Genomic DNA, 17,389 nt, shown 5'->3' with positions numbered 1-17,389 from the left:
GGATGTTAATGATTATAAATTATCTATAATTTTACTAAAAATCAATTTATGTATTATTATTTATAAGTTTAACGAATTTAGTTATAATATTAAAAATAGTAAATACATTTCATCGCATATATTTTATATTATTTGATTAAATATACGAGGAATTCAAGTTCAGTGTCATGAAACATGTGATTTATGAAATATATTGTATATCCGGTATGTACAACTCCCTCTGAAAATGCAAAGGGAATACACGCCAATAAACGGGCACGAGAAACAATCTGAACACAAAAATGGTGGGTGCTGAAAATGATAATCACGATCGTAAGGAAGTAAGCATCAAAGATAGTATGGATAACAATCAACAAAATGGAGAATTAGTTTCTACAGAAAACAACGAAGAAAGAGATGTGCGTTAATTATATGTATTGTTATCTTGTATTTTCTCATTTTATAATTTATTTTATCCTTGGAAATATTTATCATATTTCATCAAAAGTAATGAGCTTAGTTTTATTGTCATTTCACATGTTAATTTCATTTGAAAACTTCTTTAAAAATTGATTCCAGTATAACATAATTTACCAAATTTGTAAATTTATCAATGATATATAAATGATTGTTTAGTGGTGTAATGAAGCTAATGTAAATAATCGTTACAACCTGTTTTGTTCAATACAGTGATGATATTGCAAATTTCGTTTATTTTAATCTTATCGAAGTTATGTGTTAAAAACTTATTTTTTCTTTTATCTATATATAGGAAAATGCAGAAATTGACGAACAAAGGAAAAGATATCAACCAACACGCCTAGAATCATTTTTTGCAATAACAAAATCCTTAATTATACGTGCCCTCATCATCTATTGTATCAGTCATCTATTCAGACGACTTCAAACTGATAATTCTCAGTTTCCTGGTGTTATCAATCCAGCATATCCACAAGCTGTAAATATATTTGAAAATGGAACATTATTTGACTTACATGTTTATTTATCAGAATCAGAGAATTTTAAGCAATTTGATGATCCAAGAACATTAGTATGGTTAGAACAAGGATTAGTATATGGAGATTGGTACAGTGGACCATTTCAAGATGGATCAAAAGTTAGAAATTATAAATTCGTTGCAACTGATCAATTAAAAAATAATGGGTCTGTATATCTTCATATATATGTCACTAAAAGTGGAAAGTCTCCGAACCCCAAAGATGAAAAAAACTATGCAGGAGATTATATGTCGTACTCTAGAAAAATGTTAAATAAATTTAAAAAAGTTAAATATCAAAAAAGGCACAATCTATTAACCGGTGAAACTACTGCAAGTAAAGAAGAAATTGAGGTGTGTATACCTTGTAGTTCATTTTATGTATGTATGAAGGTAAAGATATTTATATTCATATTCATTATAGAAAGCTGAACTAATGAATCAAGAATATTTATCACATTGGCATCCAAATTTAACTATTAATTTAGTAACAGATCATAGTAACTGGGTATATGGTCAAATATCTCCACCTTTAGATACATGTGAGTTTCTCCTTAACATATTTTAACTTTTATTTACGTAAATGTATGTAATTAATATAAATACTTCTTTTCAATAGATATTCATTTTTTACCTGGTGAGAAATTCTATAAGCCTATAATATATATGAACGATTTTTGGAATATGCAAAGAGATTATCAACCTTTAAATGATACTGTTAAAGAGCTTGAACTTAGATTAACTTATCAACCACTTTCATTATTTAAGTGGCAAATTTATGCAGCTCAGTCAATGAGAAATAAATGGATATCTTCACTTATGGGTATGTTATTTTGTGATTAATATTAAAGTACAAACAAAGTTTTCTAATAATATTTTTATATAGGAGATTCAACAGACGAAGATGACGATGATCAAGATACTTTAAAAGAAACACTATTGGAAACTAATCCTTACCTTTTGGGTCTGACTATAATTGTATCAGTATTACACAGTGTATTCGAATTTTTAGCATTTAAAAATGGTAATGTTAAAAATAAATATTTTAATGTTTATAAATAGGCAATATTTAAATTATAAATTATTTTAAAATACTCCTTTATGTATTTTTTTAGATATACAATTCTGGAACAATCGTAATTCACTGGAAGGACTGTCAGTTCGGTCTGTATTTTTCAATGTTTTTCAATCATTGATTGTTTCATTGTATGTTCTTGACAACGACACAAGTACAGTGGTTCGGATTAGTTGCGCGATAGGTTTATGCATAGAAATATGGAAAATTAATAAGGTCGTAAATATTACTGTTGATAGAAACTCAAAAATACTTAGTATCTTCCCAAAAATAAGTTTCCATGATAAAGGATCATATGTAGAATCATCCACAAAAGAATATGATAGGCTTGCTTTTAAATATTTATCGTGGACTCTTTATCCTCTTCTAGGAGGATATGCACTTTATTCATTGATGTATTTAGAACATAAAGGATGGTATTCTTGGATTCTTAATATGCTCTATGGATTTTTATTAACGTTTGGGTTTATTATGATGACACCACAGTTATTTATTAATTACAAATTAAAAAGCGTGGCACATCTTCCATGGCGTATGATGTCTTATAAATTTTTAAATACATTTATTGATGATATTTTTGCATTTGTTGTAAAGATGCCAACATTATATAGAATTGGTTGTTTCCGCGATGACATCGTTTTCTTTATATTTTTGTACCAAAGATGGATATATAAAACTGATCATGCTAGAGTAAATGAATTTGGCTTTTCTGGCGAAATGGAAGTTAAAATGACTAAAGACGAAAAGCAAGAATCTATCAAAGATCGTCCAAAAAGTGAAGCAAATAAAAAGAACGAGTAATGTCTGGTGCATAATGTTAGCATTAAATATATTATTCAAACTTTATCTTAAATTAATAAATTTATTAGTACCAAAGGATATGTCTATACGCATTAATGTATACCTTTGTGAGTTTGATATAACTATGTGTGTATGTATATACTCTTTTGCTTTTAAAATCTAGCTAATTGAAAAGCCTCGCAGAAACATTGATGTGCTTGAATAAGAATATTAATGTTTATTGCAATCGGCAAAATATTAGAAAAAGATTTAGTGCAATTGTAAAGAATGTTATAAATATGTACTCTTTTTAGGAAGCAGTTGTTATCATGCTTTGATTTAAACTCGTACATTTCGTTTATGTTTCAATGCTTTGTAATAATCTTCATTATTTTATATCAAATCAAACATATACATGTAAAGTTTATTTGAATGTTTAAAGATATTCCAAACTACAAATTGTTTATATATATATATACACACATGAAACGACCTGTAATTCTGATTGTTTGTATACACAAATATTGTAATGAGTATATGTATATCAAATTTATATATAATGAACCATAAATAATATAAATCTTGCGTCAAATATTTTGTGTTCACTGTTGTCTATGTACGTATCGAATATTGTAACATATTTTTGCAAAAAACAGTGAACAAAATTATAATTATTGTTTTTAATAAATCAGTGCCTTCTACGAACATTTAATTTTGTCATAATTACCGGCAATAGAATATTCTATTTATGAAAATGAATAAAAGGGGAAAAAAGTTAAAGTTACTTTATTTTTATATAATTTATTGACTTTGAAATATTTTTATCTTACTTGATTTTCGAAAATGAGTATTAGTGCTGCTAAATTGAGGAATGAATTATTTTATTAACAAATTTGACTTGACATAACCAGGAAACAAAGCAACAATATTTCTGAATCAAATGATTAATTTTTTGTATAAAATGTGCTATGAAAATGTCAATGTAATGTAGATTTATAAACAATTTAAAGTACAAATTGCTATACATATATATCTATAATGTATTCATAAAATACAATTACTTTGAGGTCAAGGAACTATGCATCTACATATTCGTGAATGTTCTTGTATTATTTTGTTTAGTACCATATCAATTATAAATGTGTTCATAAAAGCATTTATTCTCTCGAAGTAATTATTAAAAATAATTGAAAACAATGAAATGTGAGATTAAGAATACAATTATTATCGAATACAATACTATAAATAATATTCATAAAACGTGACAAATTGTAAACGAAATAGAATTTAATTATTCTTTATTACATTTTGAAGATTGCATGGCATTAGCGAAGTCTATTATTTTGTTCATTAATATACTGTATGTATAAAACGTACATAATTTATGATATTTGAAGAATTAAAATATTAAACAATAAAAACAAAACCTTCATATATTATATAAAATTGTAATCTTTTATTTTGTCTTAAATTCATAAATATTAGAGAATACTATTTACACAGCTTGAAGATGCATCATATTTGTCAAACAGTACAGAATGGAGTAACAATTTTAACCAAGACAAATCAACAGCAAAAGTAAATGATGCTACGTATTTGTATATATATAATTCCTGTGATGTAAAATAAAAATAAGGCAGTATGGGTATAATAAAGTTTAATGGAAATAAAAATAACTAAACAATACTGTTGTATTTTGTACGTTGCTTAAATTTTATATACTGTGTAAGCTTGAGCTTACTAAAGTTAAATTATTAAAACAATATATATATGTTTAAAAATTGTTGCTACTCAGCACAACTGTGCCGCTAAAATGGCAGTACTTTAAGTAACGGACATCCGTACTACTTTACAAATGGGCTGTGCTTGATAATATTTAAAAATGATGTAAGATTTGACTGCAAAATGCTCTACAAAATTTTCGATTCTTTCAAGTCTAAGCATACCTTGCCTTTCTCTATATAAATGAATTGCAATACCTTTTGTTGTTATTATATATTCATAGATTAGAAATTATCATTGTTTCATTGCTTATACAGTATTTGCGATATGCATTTTATCTATGTAGCAAGGCCTGCATCTTTAGCTATACTACTGAACAAACTAGTCGAATTATGCAGTAATGTGTCTGGAGAATCATATTCCATGATGCGCCCATTATCCAAAACAATGACCCTATTAGAAGTTTTTTTATTTAATATCAATCATTACTTTGAAAATTATATTACAAATTTGTAAAACATACCTGTCTGAATCAAGAATTGTATTAAGTCTATGAGCTATCGTAAGAATTGTGCAATCTTGAAATTCTTGTCTAATTGTTGTTTGAATTAAATCATCTGTTTCTAAATCAACTGAAGCTGTTGCTTCATCGAGAATCAGTACTTTCGTTTTTCGAAGCAATGCTCTTGCTAAACATATTAATTGTCGTTGACCTATACTTAGATTTTCTCCACCTTCTGATAATTCATATAAAAGACCATTTGGCAAGTCTAAAACGTAATAAGACATTATATTTCCCATGTAATTTCTCAATACTATTTATCAATAAAATACTATTCACTTTTTACAAAGGATTTAAGATGTGCATGTTCCAAAGCTCGCCAAATTTCGTCATCAGTATAATAACTGAAAGGATCTAAATTTATCCTTAAACTTCCTGAAAATAATACAGGATCTTGAGGAATAATAGTCAATCTAGATCTTAGATCATGAAGCCCCAATTTAGTAATATCAATGTCATCGATAATAATCTTTCCATCAGCTGCTTCTATTATTCTAAATAGAGCTAATGTCAAAGACGATTTCCCAGCTCCAGTTCTACCAACGATGCCAACTTTTTCTCCTCCCTTAACGGAAAATGATAATCCACGAAGTACAAGGTCTAAGCCTTCCCTATAACGAACTTTGTAGTCTTTAAATTCTACTCGCCCTTGCAAAGGCCAATCTTTAGGTGCTGTATAATCTGGATTTTTCCATGCTGCTTCTTGAGGGGTTTCTCCGTATTCTTTTATTCTTTCTACAGCTACTATGTTAGTTTCAACATCAGAAGTCATTCGTACTAACCAATTCAATGTTTGAGTAACCTAAAGTGACAATTTTTATAAAAATTTATTTTAAAATCAAGTTAATCAACATTTGTTCATTACTCAGTAATGAAACCAGTAATGAAATCAGTAATGAGTAGTACATATATCTCATATCTAGTTTATACGTATAACTTACTTGTAAAGCATAACTAATAGATAAACCAACTACACCAGATTGTATAGTGTCTCTACCTAATACAGCAAATAATGCAGCAAAGAAAATAATTAAATTTCCAACCATTTCTAAACGTACTGCCAACCATCTGCAACAAAACAATGAATCACATTACATATAATCATTTTAACTTTAATATTCATTTGACATTAAAATTTTTAGGAAAAGTTTATACCTGTTTGCAATTATACTAGGGTAATAGCACATCTGATTAAAATCTACTTTACTTTCAGATTCCTGAATAAATCGATCTTGAACTCCAAATGCCCTAATCATCTGTGCTCCTAATAAATCAAATATTGATATTAGCTATACATAATTATATATTTCGCTACTTAATTATTATAAAATTATAAATCAATAATAAAATAAGTATTTTACATACCAGAAACTGTTTCACTAAAATGTGAATATATAGGAGATCTTGAAACAGATTCTAAACGTTTCAACTGTCTTGAGGATGCAACATATAAGCGTTGAACAAAGTAATAAATTACACTTATTGGTATTATGACTGCTATAAATTCTGGTGTACTAAAACTTATAACCACTAAAGTGGCTATGACCTGTAATATGAAGATAATATTCAATAAAAAAAAGACAATATTTCTTACAGAATAAAAACAAAAGATAAAATCAAACACTCATATACATATAATCAATACATATAAATACATGTATATAATCATGAAATAGTAACCAGAAACTAGCTTTGATATAAAGAACTTATGAGTTAATGATCATGCAAGTTCTTAGATGAAGCACCCATATCTATATTTCCAGACATTAATACACAATTGAATACAAAACTATATTCATTTCAATTAAAGAATGCTTGCACTAGCATCTCTACCATTTATTACACAGGCATACTCTCTTCATATTTGGTAATTTTAACACAATAAACTATAATAGTAGTTTATTGGAAGGGACACAATTATACTTGATTTCGATTTGCACAATGTTTTTACATCAAATTATTTAAAATTACATATTATTATTAAATACTTAGAGTTCATTAAAGAACTGTAATTGAAGTAATGTAATACATCATTCGATGTAAAATTGCAGAATGATTAAATGACCAAAATGTTTTTGATGATTATTCAGGAAATACCAACCCTTTAGCGAAATAGAAGTATATGAGCATCCAATGAATTATGATTTAAAGAATTATAGCATGGAAATGGTTATAGTCAATCATCTTAATTTGGTTCAGGTATTTCCAAAAATTACCTCAAACAAACAATAGATGCTATCGGAAATTTGTTGGGGAAGAGATGTGTCCAGTACGTCGACATCTTTAGCAAACCTGGAGATAATACGACCAGTAGGAGTCGTATCAAAGAAGGTCAATGGAGCACGCATCACTGCACGCAGCATCATTATGTGCATCTGGCGAGCAGCCAGCCAGCAGCCCAGTTGCGGTGCCAAATCGCAGAAAAAACTCGCCATCGCTACAACATTAGACATGATTTGCTTTCATTGTAACCATTCTAATAAAATGGTACAAATATGGCCAAAGTTTTAAGAATCTAAGACACTCTATAAATTCTTTTCATTTAATACTTTTATATGAATTTTTCATTGTTATTCTGAAGTTTTATTCAAAACAAATAGTTTATAATATAATTTATTATTATATAATAAGAATGGTTTGAAAGCACTATTCACTTCTAGTATTCATAAACAAATAGAAGTTCATTTCATCTATATTTTTTAACAACTATAAGTTTGTAGTATGAAAAAATTAAAAATACTAATCTGTCTTATGTTATGCGAGGTGGTGAAGTTTGCTGTGGTGTGGCATGCCAGATATGAATAATGAAACAATACACAAGCAAATCAAGCATACTTAGAGAGGTTTCAATATTTGATACAAAAGATATATACTACTTCGAAGCATAAGCAATGTTACTTTTTTATAAAAACATTGATTGTATAATTGTGTCCATTACCTTACTGATTATGATGTTATTATTGCTCTGTAGGTTTTTATACTATAGATTGTTGGTGACTGTATCAAAAGATTGTTAAAGTTGACATTTATTGCTAATTATAATTTTTATGATAAGATTTAAACATTAATATGGTTGATACTGATTAAACAAAATATATATTAACATTCCAACAAAATATATGTAAATATTAACAAAATACAGTCACCACACAATATATTTTATTATACTAAGGAAAACATAATCATGAATTAAAGTAAGATCTTATCTATCCCTAAATATAAGAATAAATTCTATTAGAGTTTACATTAAAAAAATATAGATTATGAATAAAATCTCAAATATTTTTAAACAAACACTTGTCCAATAAGTTAATATACTTTTGTGAATAAAATAACTATTGACTGATTATTATAATGATGTTAATAAATAGAAATACTTTCTTTTTCAAATAATCAGTGCACCCTTTGATCTGTATAAGCATGCAAACATTTGTATTTCATTTTCATAATTCTTTTTATATTTAAAAAGCTTATATTTTTTTATGAGCACAATTAGATATAAATGATTGGAACCATTATTAAACATAGCCACTGCGTAAGTGGATATAAACTTAATTCATAATCTTTGATGAGATTTAGAATTTGTTAAGCACAGTATTTACAACTTGAAAATATCATACCCCAAAGAGGCAAGCAATCCAAGAACGCAGTATGGATGGCAGCGTATTATCAATGACATCAGTGTCTTTAGAGAGTCGATTAAGAATTCGACCGGTTGGAGTTTTGTCAAAAAATGACATTGGGTTCCGAAGAACACGTTGCAACGTATTCTCGAAGAGATGCACGGAAGCGCGTATTGTTCCTTTTGCCAAGATTAATGCCCCTCCAAGCACTGTCAAGCCTACAATGATTGGTGAGAACTTTGGTATATCATTAAACCTAACGATTATATATCAAGGACTGCATCAGTTCTTGCAATATTTCCATTTCACATACATTATAAATTTAAATGAAAAATTAATCTTTTTAGCAATAATATCGAGTTTCGTTATTTCTCACCATCTGCTTAATACCACGTGCAAGTCCCTTTTTACAGTCACACATGTATTAAGATACATTTATAATTAAAAGATACTAATATTATTGTAGCATATTAACAGAACATGAATAAATCCTTTCATCAAAATTATCTGACTTTATTTAACCTAACAAAATTAACTAAGTAACATAAATTAATTAATAAACGTGCACATTACTACTATCATCTTTTAATCGTGATTATTCTTTAAACAAATTCTTATATTCTAAACATATTAAATGTTAGATACTACTTTTCGAATTTCTGCATAAACTTTTTCCATTAATACCGATTGATCAAATTTTTATATCAATATTTGTAGATGTAATATTTGATAATAAAGTATCAAGTATTACATTACTGTCCTTTCTAAAACGATGTAGTATCAAACAGAATTGGTAAGAGATTGTAAAGATTATAGTATGAAAAATAACATTGAATGATAAATTTTCTTTGTTTAAGTACTGGTTACTACAAAATGCATTTTTAAATAATCATTGTTCTATTATTATGAAAAAAATGATATAGCATGTTAATATTATTAGTAATTCAACCTGACTAGATAGAAATATAAAAGTACACACTTATGTGTATATAAAAAATAAATAAATTTGCAGTTTCAATAACAATCGGATTATAATAAGTATAAAAATTAAAAAATATAAAACATATAAAATTTATATATTTTGATAATAGATAGGTAATAAAAAGCTTTGTTATCTCTCTACTTCATGCTCAAATATTATACATAAATATTACATGAGCTTATACATATATGTGAATTGACCAGTGAATAAAGTAAATAAATACATGCGATATATTAATTGCGAAAGAATGCGATAAAATTAATTTTGAACAGCAAAAGTAATTGAAATAATTGCATTTAAACATACATATATCTCTACAAAGCTTTATTTTATTTATAAATATTCTGTTGACACAGCAAACCGCACTCGCACTAATATTTTAAGATTTCGTTAGTATTTTAGTTTTAATTGCGTAATTTCAAACAAAATGTTGAAGAAAAATATAATGGTTTTATAATGTTCATATACAAACAGTTAGTCACATACGCATTTTGTACAAGCACATTTTGTTTTATTATAACAGTTTAAAATTAATCAACAAAATTTAATTATCTCAAATCTGTGTAGTCTGTGAAGGAACACGCCTTTCAAACAATATTTAATTTATGATAAATAAGATAATTACTGTATTGACAAATATTTGGGATATTACATATTTTTGGGAGATAATCTTACCTTATATAATTGTTATTTGTAAAATTCTAATTCTAAGAAACACTAATCATCAAAAGACAAATAATTATAAATTTTTAAGAACATACCTTGACCAAGACCAAGTCCACCATAAACTCCAAGATACATATTTTGTTTAGCATGATCGACTGTATCATTGTAAGTTGTTAAATTACTGTCTGACCATACACTGAGCCAAGCGTTTGAACCAATACTAAATCCTTGAAAAATAGCGTTCATTATAATAGTCGATATTGATAAAAACCAGCCAATGGATTTGAAGTAATGAGAATAGACTCGCCATTTAACCTTGATAGTAAAAGTAATACATAAAATTACATTTTTTTCAATAATCTTATCAAATAAGAGAAATAACAACTTACACTTCCAGTTTCAGTTTTTTCCACCTCTATTAATTTTTCTCCTGATTTCGGAGGTAATAACTTTGTTTCTTTTATCTTATTGCTATTTTCGTAAGTACCAGATTGCTGACTACTTGTAGAATACTGTCTAAAAAATTAATATAAGATCTACACATATAGATAAATGTATATATGTAATATGTATGCATATAAATAATACCAAATATATTTTATATAAATATAATAATATATATAATATAATTTTACCTTTTCAACGAACCATTTAAGGATCTTTTATCAACCATTGAACCAGATTCACTTTGACTTTCTGACATTCTTGATCTACCTCTTGTTAATTTCTGTTGGAGTTCATTTGATCCAATTGTAGATTCCAAATGTTGTTTAATTTCATGTAGATCTGCCTCTGATCCGCCATCAGCATGTACTGTTTCAAATTTGTCACAGAAAAATATAAACTAACATAACATATTAAAGGATAAATATCTTGAATAGTATCTTGAAATTAGAAAATAGTAATAGGATACACTTTTACATTAAAATAACAAAACCTTGAATGCATTCAGCAAATCACGGCTGTTAATTTCAATAGTTCAAAAATAAATTACAGAAAGAATTATAACACTAGTCACTTCATTTTAATAAGTCTCTGATTCAAATTTAACATGCAGTAAATCTTACATGCATATCTTTCTCTTTTGAACAAAGGAGAAAATATATTATGCTACAAGAATACTAAGAAACAAAATTGATGTGAAAGTTACTTTATGCTACAAGCCGGCTGATAAGTTTTAATAGTAGCAAATTGCAAAAAATACTAACATCCTTGATACTCTAATATCACAAGCCAAATGCAATATAAACCATTTTCTGGACAATCACATAAATTGAAGTAGGAAAAGGAATCGCAATTACTTTTTTCACTGACTTACGATTTCCAACTTAGATTCATGAAAAATATAATGGAAAATTAATACAAAATAGAATACCTAAATAGAAACTGAATAGAAGAAACTAGAAAAACTAGAAAAAGTGGTATATACCTTCTTGAAGATGTTGCACTAGAAACTCAGAAAAGGCTCCTCTTTTTTCTAAAAGTTCTTTGTAAGTTCCAACTTCTGTTATTTCACCATCTTTAAGAACAATGATGTTATCAACTTCAGGTAAATAAGTAATACCATGTGTGACAAGTATTCTAGTTTTCTTCCTAAGCAGACCACTAGGGCCAATTACGTTTTCAAATATATGTTTTCCAACATGTGAATCTACTGCACTCAATGGATCATCCAAAAAATAAGTATCAGAATCATTGTACACTGCTCTTGCCAATGATACTCTTTGTTTTTGCCCACCAGATAAATTTATTCCTTTTTCTCCAATTTCAGTTTGATCACCCGCAGGTAGCACTTTTAAATCTGGATTTAATGCACATGATTCAATCACGCGATTATATACATTTTTGTGCATTGACTTCCCAAATAAAACATTATCTTGTAATGAAGCATTTTGAATCCATGCTTGTTGAGGCACAAATGCTATAGAACCCTATTTATAAAAAAAAAAACATATAATAACATAAAGAAATCTTCCATATTAAAAATTTTGACATTTATCTAATGAAGTATTTACTTTTGTATTAACTCTACCACTTATTTTGTCCATTTCTCCAAGAAGAGCTGATAAAAGAGAACTTTTCCCTGATCCTACAGTACCAACAACAGCTATCAATTGACCCTGTTCTACATGAAGATTGATATTTCTTAATGTTGGTCTTTCAATATTTTCCAAATCCCATGCGAAGGTGCCATTCTCAATTAATAATGTGTATGCTATATCACATTAATATATATGATATATCCAGTACGTAATAGTCGCGAATATATAAAAATCATCAGAAACTTACATTCAGATGGATCATGTTGAACATTATTTGGATCTAACTCTTCTGAATTCATGAATTTATTAATACGTTTTACGGAAACATAAGCCTAGATATTATACATTGTATTAAAAAAGAAAAATCATGATTACATTGTAATTTAATATAAGAAATTTTTATTTACCTGAACCATGTTACCAATTATCATAGGTAATATAGAAAGTGGAAACCTTAAGATATTAAAAAGACTGAGTGAAACAAAAGCAACTTTGCTATTTAAACGATTGTTTTCATCTATAAGTACATAGGTTGCAAAGGACACCAGTGAGACCTACAAAGTTTATAAAAAAAAAAAAGAAAAATAAATAAATAATGAAAGAAAACAATAAAAACATAGGTAAACATAAAAATCATGTTCATCCTTAACTCATCTTTAAAAACTTACTAAAAAAGGTGCAAAAGACCAGATAAAACTTGTTCCAGAATTAAGATATGCCGTTTCTTTAAGTACTTTAATTTCCTTTGTACGTATCTTCAATATTTGTTCCTCAAATGAAGGTTCCCATGCATATAGCTTTAATACTTTTATACCATTAAGTACTTCATTCATTAATTTAACTCTTTCATCTTTATATTTCATTTGTCTAATTTGTAATGTCTTAACTCTATTAGTGATTAAGACATTTATTGGGATGAGAATAAGTAGAACAGCTAAACCAGCAAGCACAGCTGGTCCCAAAATTTCCCATAAAAAATATAATGCTAAAACTATTTGCATTGGTGCAGACCAAATCATATTTATATATGCAGTTAAATCCATAAATCTTTGTGCATCCACGGACATTAAGTTTACTATTTCACCAACTGTTGACTCTTTTCTAGCAGAATTAGATATTCTCAATGCTTTTCGATAAATTGCTGCAACTAATGCAGTACGTACTCGTAATCCAACTAAGAGCATACGATGAAAATACTGAGACAAAACTAATGTTTGAAATGTGGCTGTAAGTAAGAGTAAAACTGCATAAAAATAGCCTTTCCATAGCGGTCCGGGTTTCTCAATAAAATCGATGAGTAACCTATATTAGAAGCATCATTAGTTTTCAGCTATGATTTTAAGTAATTAATTTTTAATATAAAGAACATTAAAATTCATTTGCTTACCTTAATATTTGAGGACTAGTGAAAATTACAATATCTTGCACGAATTTAAGTGCAGCTCCAAATAAAAATGTGGCACCAAAAGCTTTGCAAAGAGGAAGCAAAACTGATGATGTCTTTTTCTTATATTCATTATTAAAATCTACTCGACCAGATGATTTTCTGAACGATGCCTTAGTATTTTGTACACTAGAAACAGATAAAAATTAAGTTTATATTTATATGCTCAGCTATATATATGATTTAATTAACTTACCTACAGTAAGTCCAAAATACTCTTGTTAGCAAAAGTAAATTGATATCTTATTACTAATGTAATATATGATAACATTTATTTGATTCTATTACTCATTTTTGCTATATTCTTATTCTCTAATATTAAATATTCATAAATATCACACTCACTTGTTACTTTTTTGTGCACTTTTATTCCAATATTTGTCGAATTTAGGTACAATTTCTTTAGCTGTGTCTTCTGGATTTATTGTCCATAAATCTGTAGTTTCCAGGGGTGTTTTAAAACCTTTCCATGCCATTGGATCAAACCAAGTAAAAAAGATTTTTGCTGGAAACGAAGATCTTTGTTCTGGACATGGCTTCTCAACCTATAAATACAGTATAGAGCATTAAATACTAATGTTTTATTTCACACATAATGTCATATATCAAGAATATGATATATATTTACTTACCTTGGGATATTCTGAATATTTAGGCTCTGCATCAACCAAGAAGTTCAATAAGAATAAAAGTACCACTATTGGATAATATATCATGTATGATACAAATGGATAAGTAACTTCATGCTAAAAAAATGATATAAAAAGAATTAATAAATTAATAATGAATTTATATCAATTGGTTGATTATTTACTGAATCCATTATTACATACATTATTTATATATAACCTTAATAAACTTCTATATTGAACAACTCCGCATAAGGTAAGGAGAAACCAAAATAAATATAACAGTCCAGAGGTTTGCATGCCATATTTTCTATTATATATTACTAAAGTACCTGCCTTAATCTATAAAAATGTTAAAAAAATGATATTACTACCATATAAGTTCAAATTCATTAATTTTTTGTGTAATCTATTTTAATAATCTATATTCTAATAATACTTACAAAAGTAATAATTTTTATAACTGGAGTACAATAATCAACATTATAAACTTTGACATAAGTACTTCTATGTATAGCTGTTCCTACATCAACAATACTAAGTATAATCAATGCTACTATGAGTATTTGTTTTAAGATAAATAACCATGTGTATGGGATATTTTTGCTTTTACTGTTTAAAAAATAATAAATTTCTATTCCAGAGAATAACCATAAAAATGTACATGGCACCCATATCAACACAGTTTTCTGAAAACATTCTGTGATGTCTGGATCTTCTGTATTCCATGTTAAACTATTATTCTAAAATGTGGAGACATAAATTATTATAACATTTGTATTAAACATATATTATTATAGATTATAACATTTTCTTTCTTAATTTAAACAAAATGACATTATTATATTTCATTTTGAAATTGGTTAAATACTACTAAAACAATACAAGTAATAGGTTTTAATATGTCTATTCTTTAATACTAAACATAATATTATATTTTCAAATATCATATACAATCTATAGTTTAATTTAAAAATCTTACAATATAAATAAAACAAAAACATATCGAAGGTACAAGTAGAATTCTTACCCAAAAGTCAGTACCACAAAATTGATCCATAGTATGATCTTTCATAAAAATACATTTACTACTTCATAGGTTTTTTCTTCAGTTATATATCCGAATTACACTTATCGGTACCCTTTTATAGGTTTCTTGAGCAAGATAAAGTATTATACACTACAACACAGATATCAGTTAATTTCAATAAATGATCGTACTCAACTAGAAGACGTTCAATTGAAGAAATATACAATTACATTATATGTATATTACCTTATATATCTATCTAAAACTAATTGGTACACAACTATCCGCTCACTTTCTCAAACAAACGTAAACTGTGTCTGAATAGAGACCGATTCACATTTTAACATCGGCTTATTTGCCCAATCAAGATCCATTACGTCATCGCTTACATTACATGCGCAAAATTCTGAAATAACGGTTCAACTTTTAAAAAGATAAAATTGTTTATATAACCGAAAATGGAAAACTCGATAAAATGAGAATAATAGAAACTTTTAAAATGTATCATAAGTAATTTATATTTTATTAATAAAACAATATATTTAAAACGTAACATAACTTTTTATTAAAGTACAACAATTTTTAGATATTTTATTTCTTTTAAAGATGTATATCTAGTTCTTTATTTTCATTACGATTTTACATTCACATGTGCAAGTATATATCCCTTTTTAAAGTTAAAAATACCTGTGTATCTTGTATTTTTATGCTTATTTTTTTGATTTGTCATGAAATATAACGAATTATGTAATTATTTTTCATTGCCATATTTCTTGATATGTGCTGTACTGTAGTATGTATGAAAGGTACACTTCTTTTAATCAAAATAAATTTTCAGATCAAATATAAATTACGTCAATTTTTATATTTCATATCCCAGTTCTTCATCTAACAGAGCAACTAAAAAAAATTAAATGAAAAATTGTACTTTATATTTTACCATTATGAAAGAACAAAATAATGATTATTTATGGTTTCATTTCCATATACGAAAAAGTCTCCGTGACATAAAGCTTTTTTGAAGGTGTGATATCTACTTAAACTATACGTTACCGAAGATTATTTAACATTCTATCAATATTTAACAATGTTTATTGAGATAACGATTGATTGTATACAAGATTTTTAATTTCGATTTTAAACGATAACTGTATACCAGAAGTTTGTTACCATGTATTTCATAAGATCACACTAAATTGTATAACAATGTACGTGTACGATACTACATAATGTGCAAAGTCACAGAATGACGCAGCTATATTTAGCGTACTGATATAAAAGATAATAACGCAATGTATGTGTAAATACACTTCTACTAGTCGCTAGATTTGTTTTTGAAAAATATTGTTATTGATTATTTATGTCTATTTTTATCAAAATTTAATAATATCTTAAGCGATTATGCAATATAATATTTTTTATACGTATATTGATAAAACAATTTTATAGGAACCTAATTCTTAATATACGCAATTTTTTGCAATTGGCTGTAGTATATTACTTTATATTTAACTTGGTTGGAAAACATTTTATATAACTATAACGTTAATATAGATATAAAAAACAAAGGAAGAAAAAGTGATGTGATTATGTAATTATGCTGTATTTGCCTTATATAGTTATTGTTTTTTACAATTATAGACATTATTAATAAATATATTTTGTCTTATAATTAGAAAGCCAACATTGTTGTACAAGTTACATAACATATTTTCAATGATTCGAATATTTTAATTGCTACATATCTACAGGGTGTTTCTTTTATCTCAAAAAATCGAAAGGCATTGATCTTGTAAGAAAAATATTTTTTAAAACAGATGTTATTTACTATGAAAAGGCACATCATGTGATGCAAACT

The 17,389-nt window shown here is 27.0% G+C and overlaps 2 protein-coding genes across 5 annotated transcripts; one reads left to right on the top strand and one right to left on the bottom strand.

The window, feature by feature from the left end:
• The first annotated feature begins 81 nt into the window (after window positions 1-81).
• Window positions 82-3,274, top strand: LOC139990234 (putative lipid scramblase CLPTM1). Its single transcript, XM_072009311.1, has 6 exons — window positions 82-398; window positions 752-1,330; window positions 1,401-1,518; window positions 1,596-1,799; window positions 1,863-2,000; window positions 2,092-3,274. Exons 1-6 carry the CDS (start codon window positions 282-284, stop codon window positions 2,850-2,852), a joined length of 1,917 nt encoding a protein of 638 aa, XP_071865412.1. The 5' UTR covers window positions 82-281; the 3' UTR covers window positions 2,853-3,274.
• Window positions 3,275-4,265: 991 nt separating this feature from the next.
• On the bottom strand, window positions 4,266-16,781 carry Mrp (Multidrug-Resistance like Protein 1). Of its 4 annotated transcripts, none has more exons than XM_072009308.1 (24): window positions 16,702-16,781; window positions 15,778-15,937; window positions 15,532-15,681; window positions 14,945-15,244; window positions 14,706-14,843; window positions 14,505-14,618; window positions 14,218-14,417; window positions 14,069-14,089; window positions 13,816-14,001; window positions 13,097-13,730; window positions 12,836-12,982; window positions 12,676-12,760; window positions 12,402-12,601; window positions 11,816-12,317; window positions 11,022-11,199; window positions 10,776-10,902; window positions 10,482-10,701; window positions 7,332-7,552; window positions 6,481-6,661; window positions 6,271-6,379; window positions 6,057-6,183; window positions 5,395-5,917; window positions 5,077-5,323; window positions 4,266-5,006 (listed from the first exon to the last, which is right to left on the bottom strand). In XM_072009308.1, the coding sequence occupies exons 3-24, from the start codon at window positions 15,574-15,576 to the stop codon at window positions 4,892-4,894; spliced, it is 4,620 nt and encodes a 1,539-aa protein (XP_071865409.1). In that variant the 5' UTR covers window positions 15,577-15,681; window positions 15,778-15,937; window positions 16,702-16,781; the 3' UTR covers window positions 4,266-4,891. The 4 variants fall into 4 exon arrangements, with proteins under 4 accessions (XP_071865409.1, XP_071865408.1, XP_071865411.1 ...); XM_072009307.1 differs by lacking the exon at window positions 7,332-7,552 and adding an exon at window positions 8,736-8,956 and having other exon boundaries at window positions 16,702-16,780; XM_072009310.1 differs by lacking the exon at window positions 14,069-14,089 and having other exon boundaries at window positions 16,702-16,780.
• Window positions 16,782-17,389: the final 608 nt, after the last annotated feature.

The sequence above is a fragment of the Bombus fervidus genome, chromosome 8 (assembly GCF_041682495.2).
Source record: "Bombus fervidus isolate BK054 chromosome 8, iyBomFerv1, whole genome shotgun sequence".
In the NCBI taxonomy this organism is placed as follows: Eukaryota; Metazoa; Arthropoda; class Insecta; order Hymenoptera; family Apidae; genus Bombus; species Bombus fervidus.
This window is presented reverse-complemented; position numbering and strand designations above follow the sequence as displayed.

Bases quoted from the DNA above. Each gene is read 5' to 3' on its own strand.
- Mrp (XM_072009308.1), bottom strand. From the start codon at position 15,576: ATGAAAGATCATACTATGGATCAATTTTGTGGTACTGACTTTTGG. The intron at 13,731-13,815 runs GTAAGCAAATGA...CTTCTAATATAG, and splicing joins ACTAGTCCTCAAATATTAAG to GTTACTCATCGATTTTATTG. The intron at 7,553-10,481 runs GTATGTTCTTAA...CTAATGTTGTAG, and splicing joins TGGACTTGGTCTTGGTCAAG to CGATGGCGAGTTTTTTCTGC.
- LOC139990234 (XM_072009311.1), top strand. From the start codon at position 282: ATGGTGGGTGCTGAAAATGATAATCACGATCGTAAGGAAGTAAGCATC. The intron at 1,331-1,400 runs GTGTGTATACCT...TATTCATTATAG, and splicing joins CAAGTAAAGAAGAAATTGAG to AAAGCTGAACTAATGAATCA. The intron at 2,001-2,091 runs GTAATGTTAAAA...GTATTTTTTTAG, and splicing joins ATTTTTAGCATTTAAAAATG to ATATACAATTCTGGAACAAT.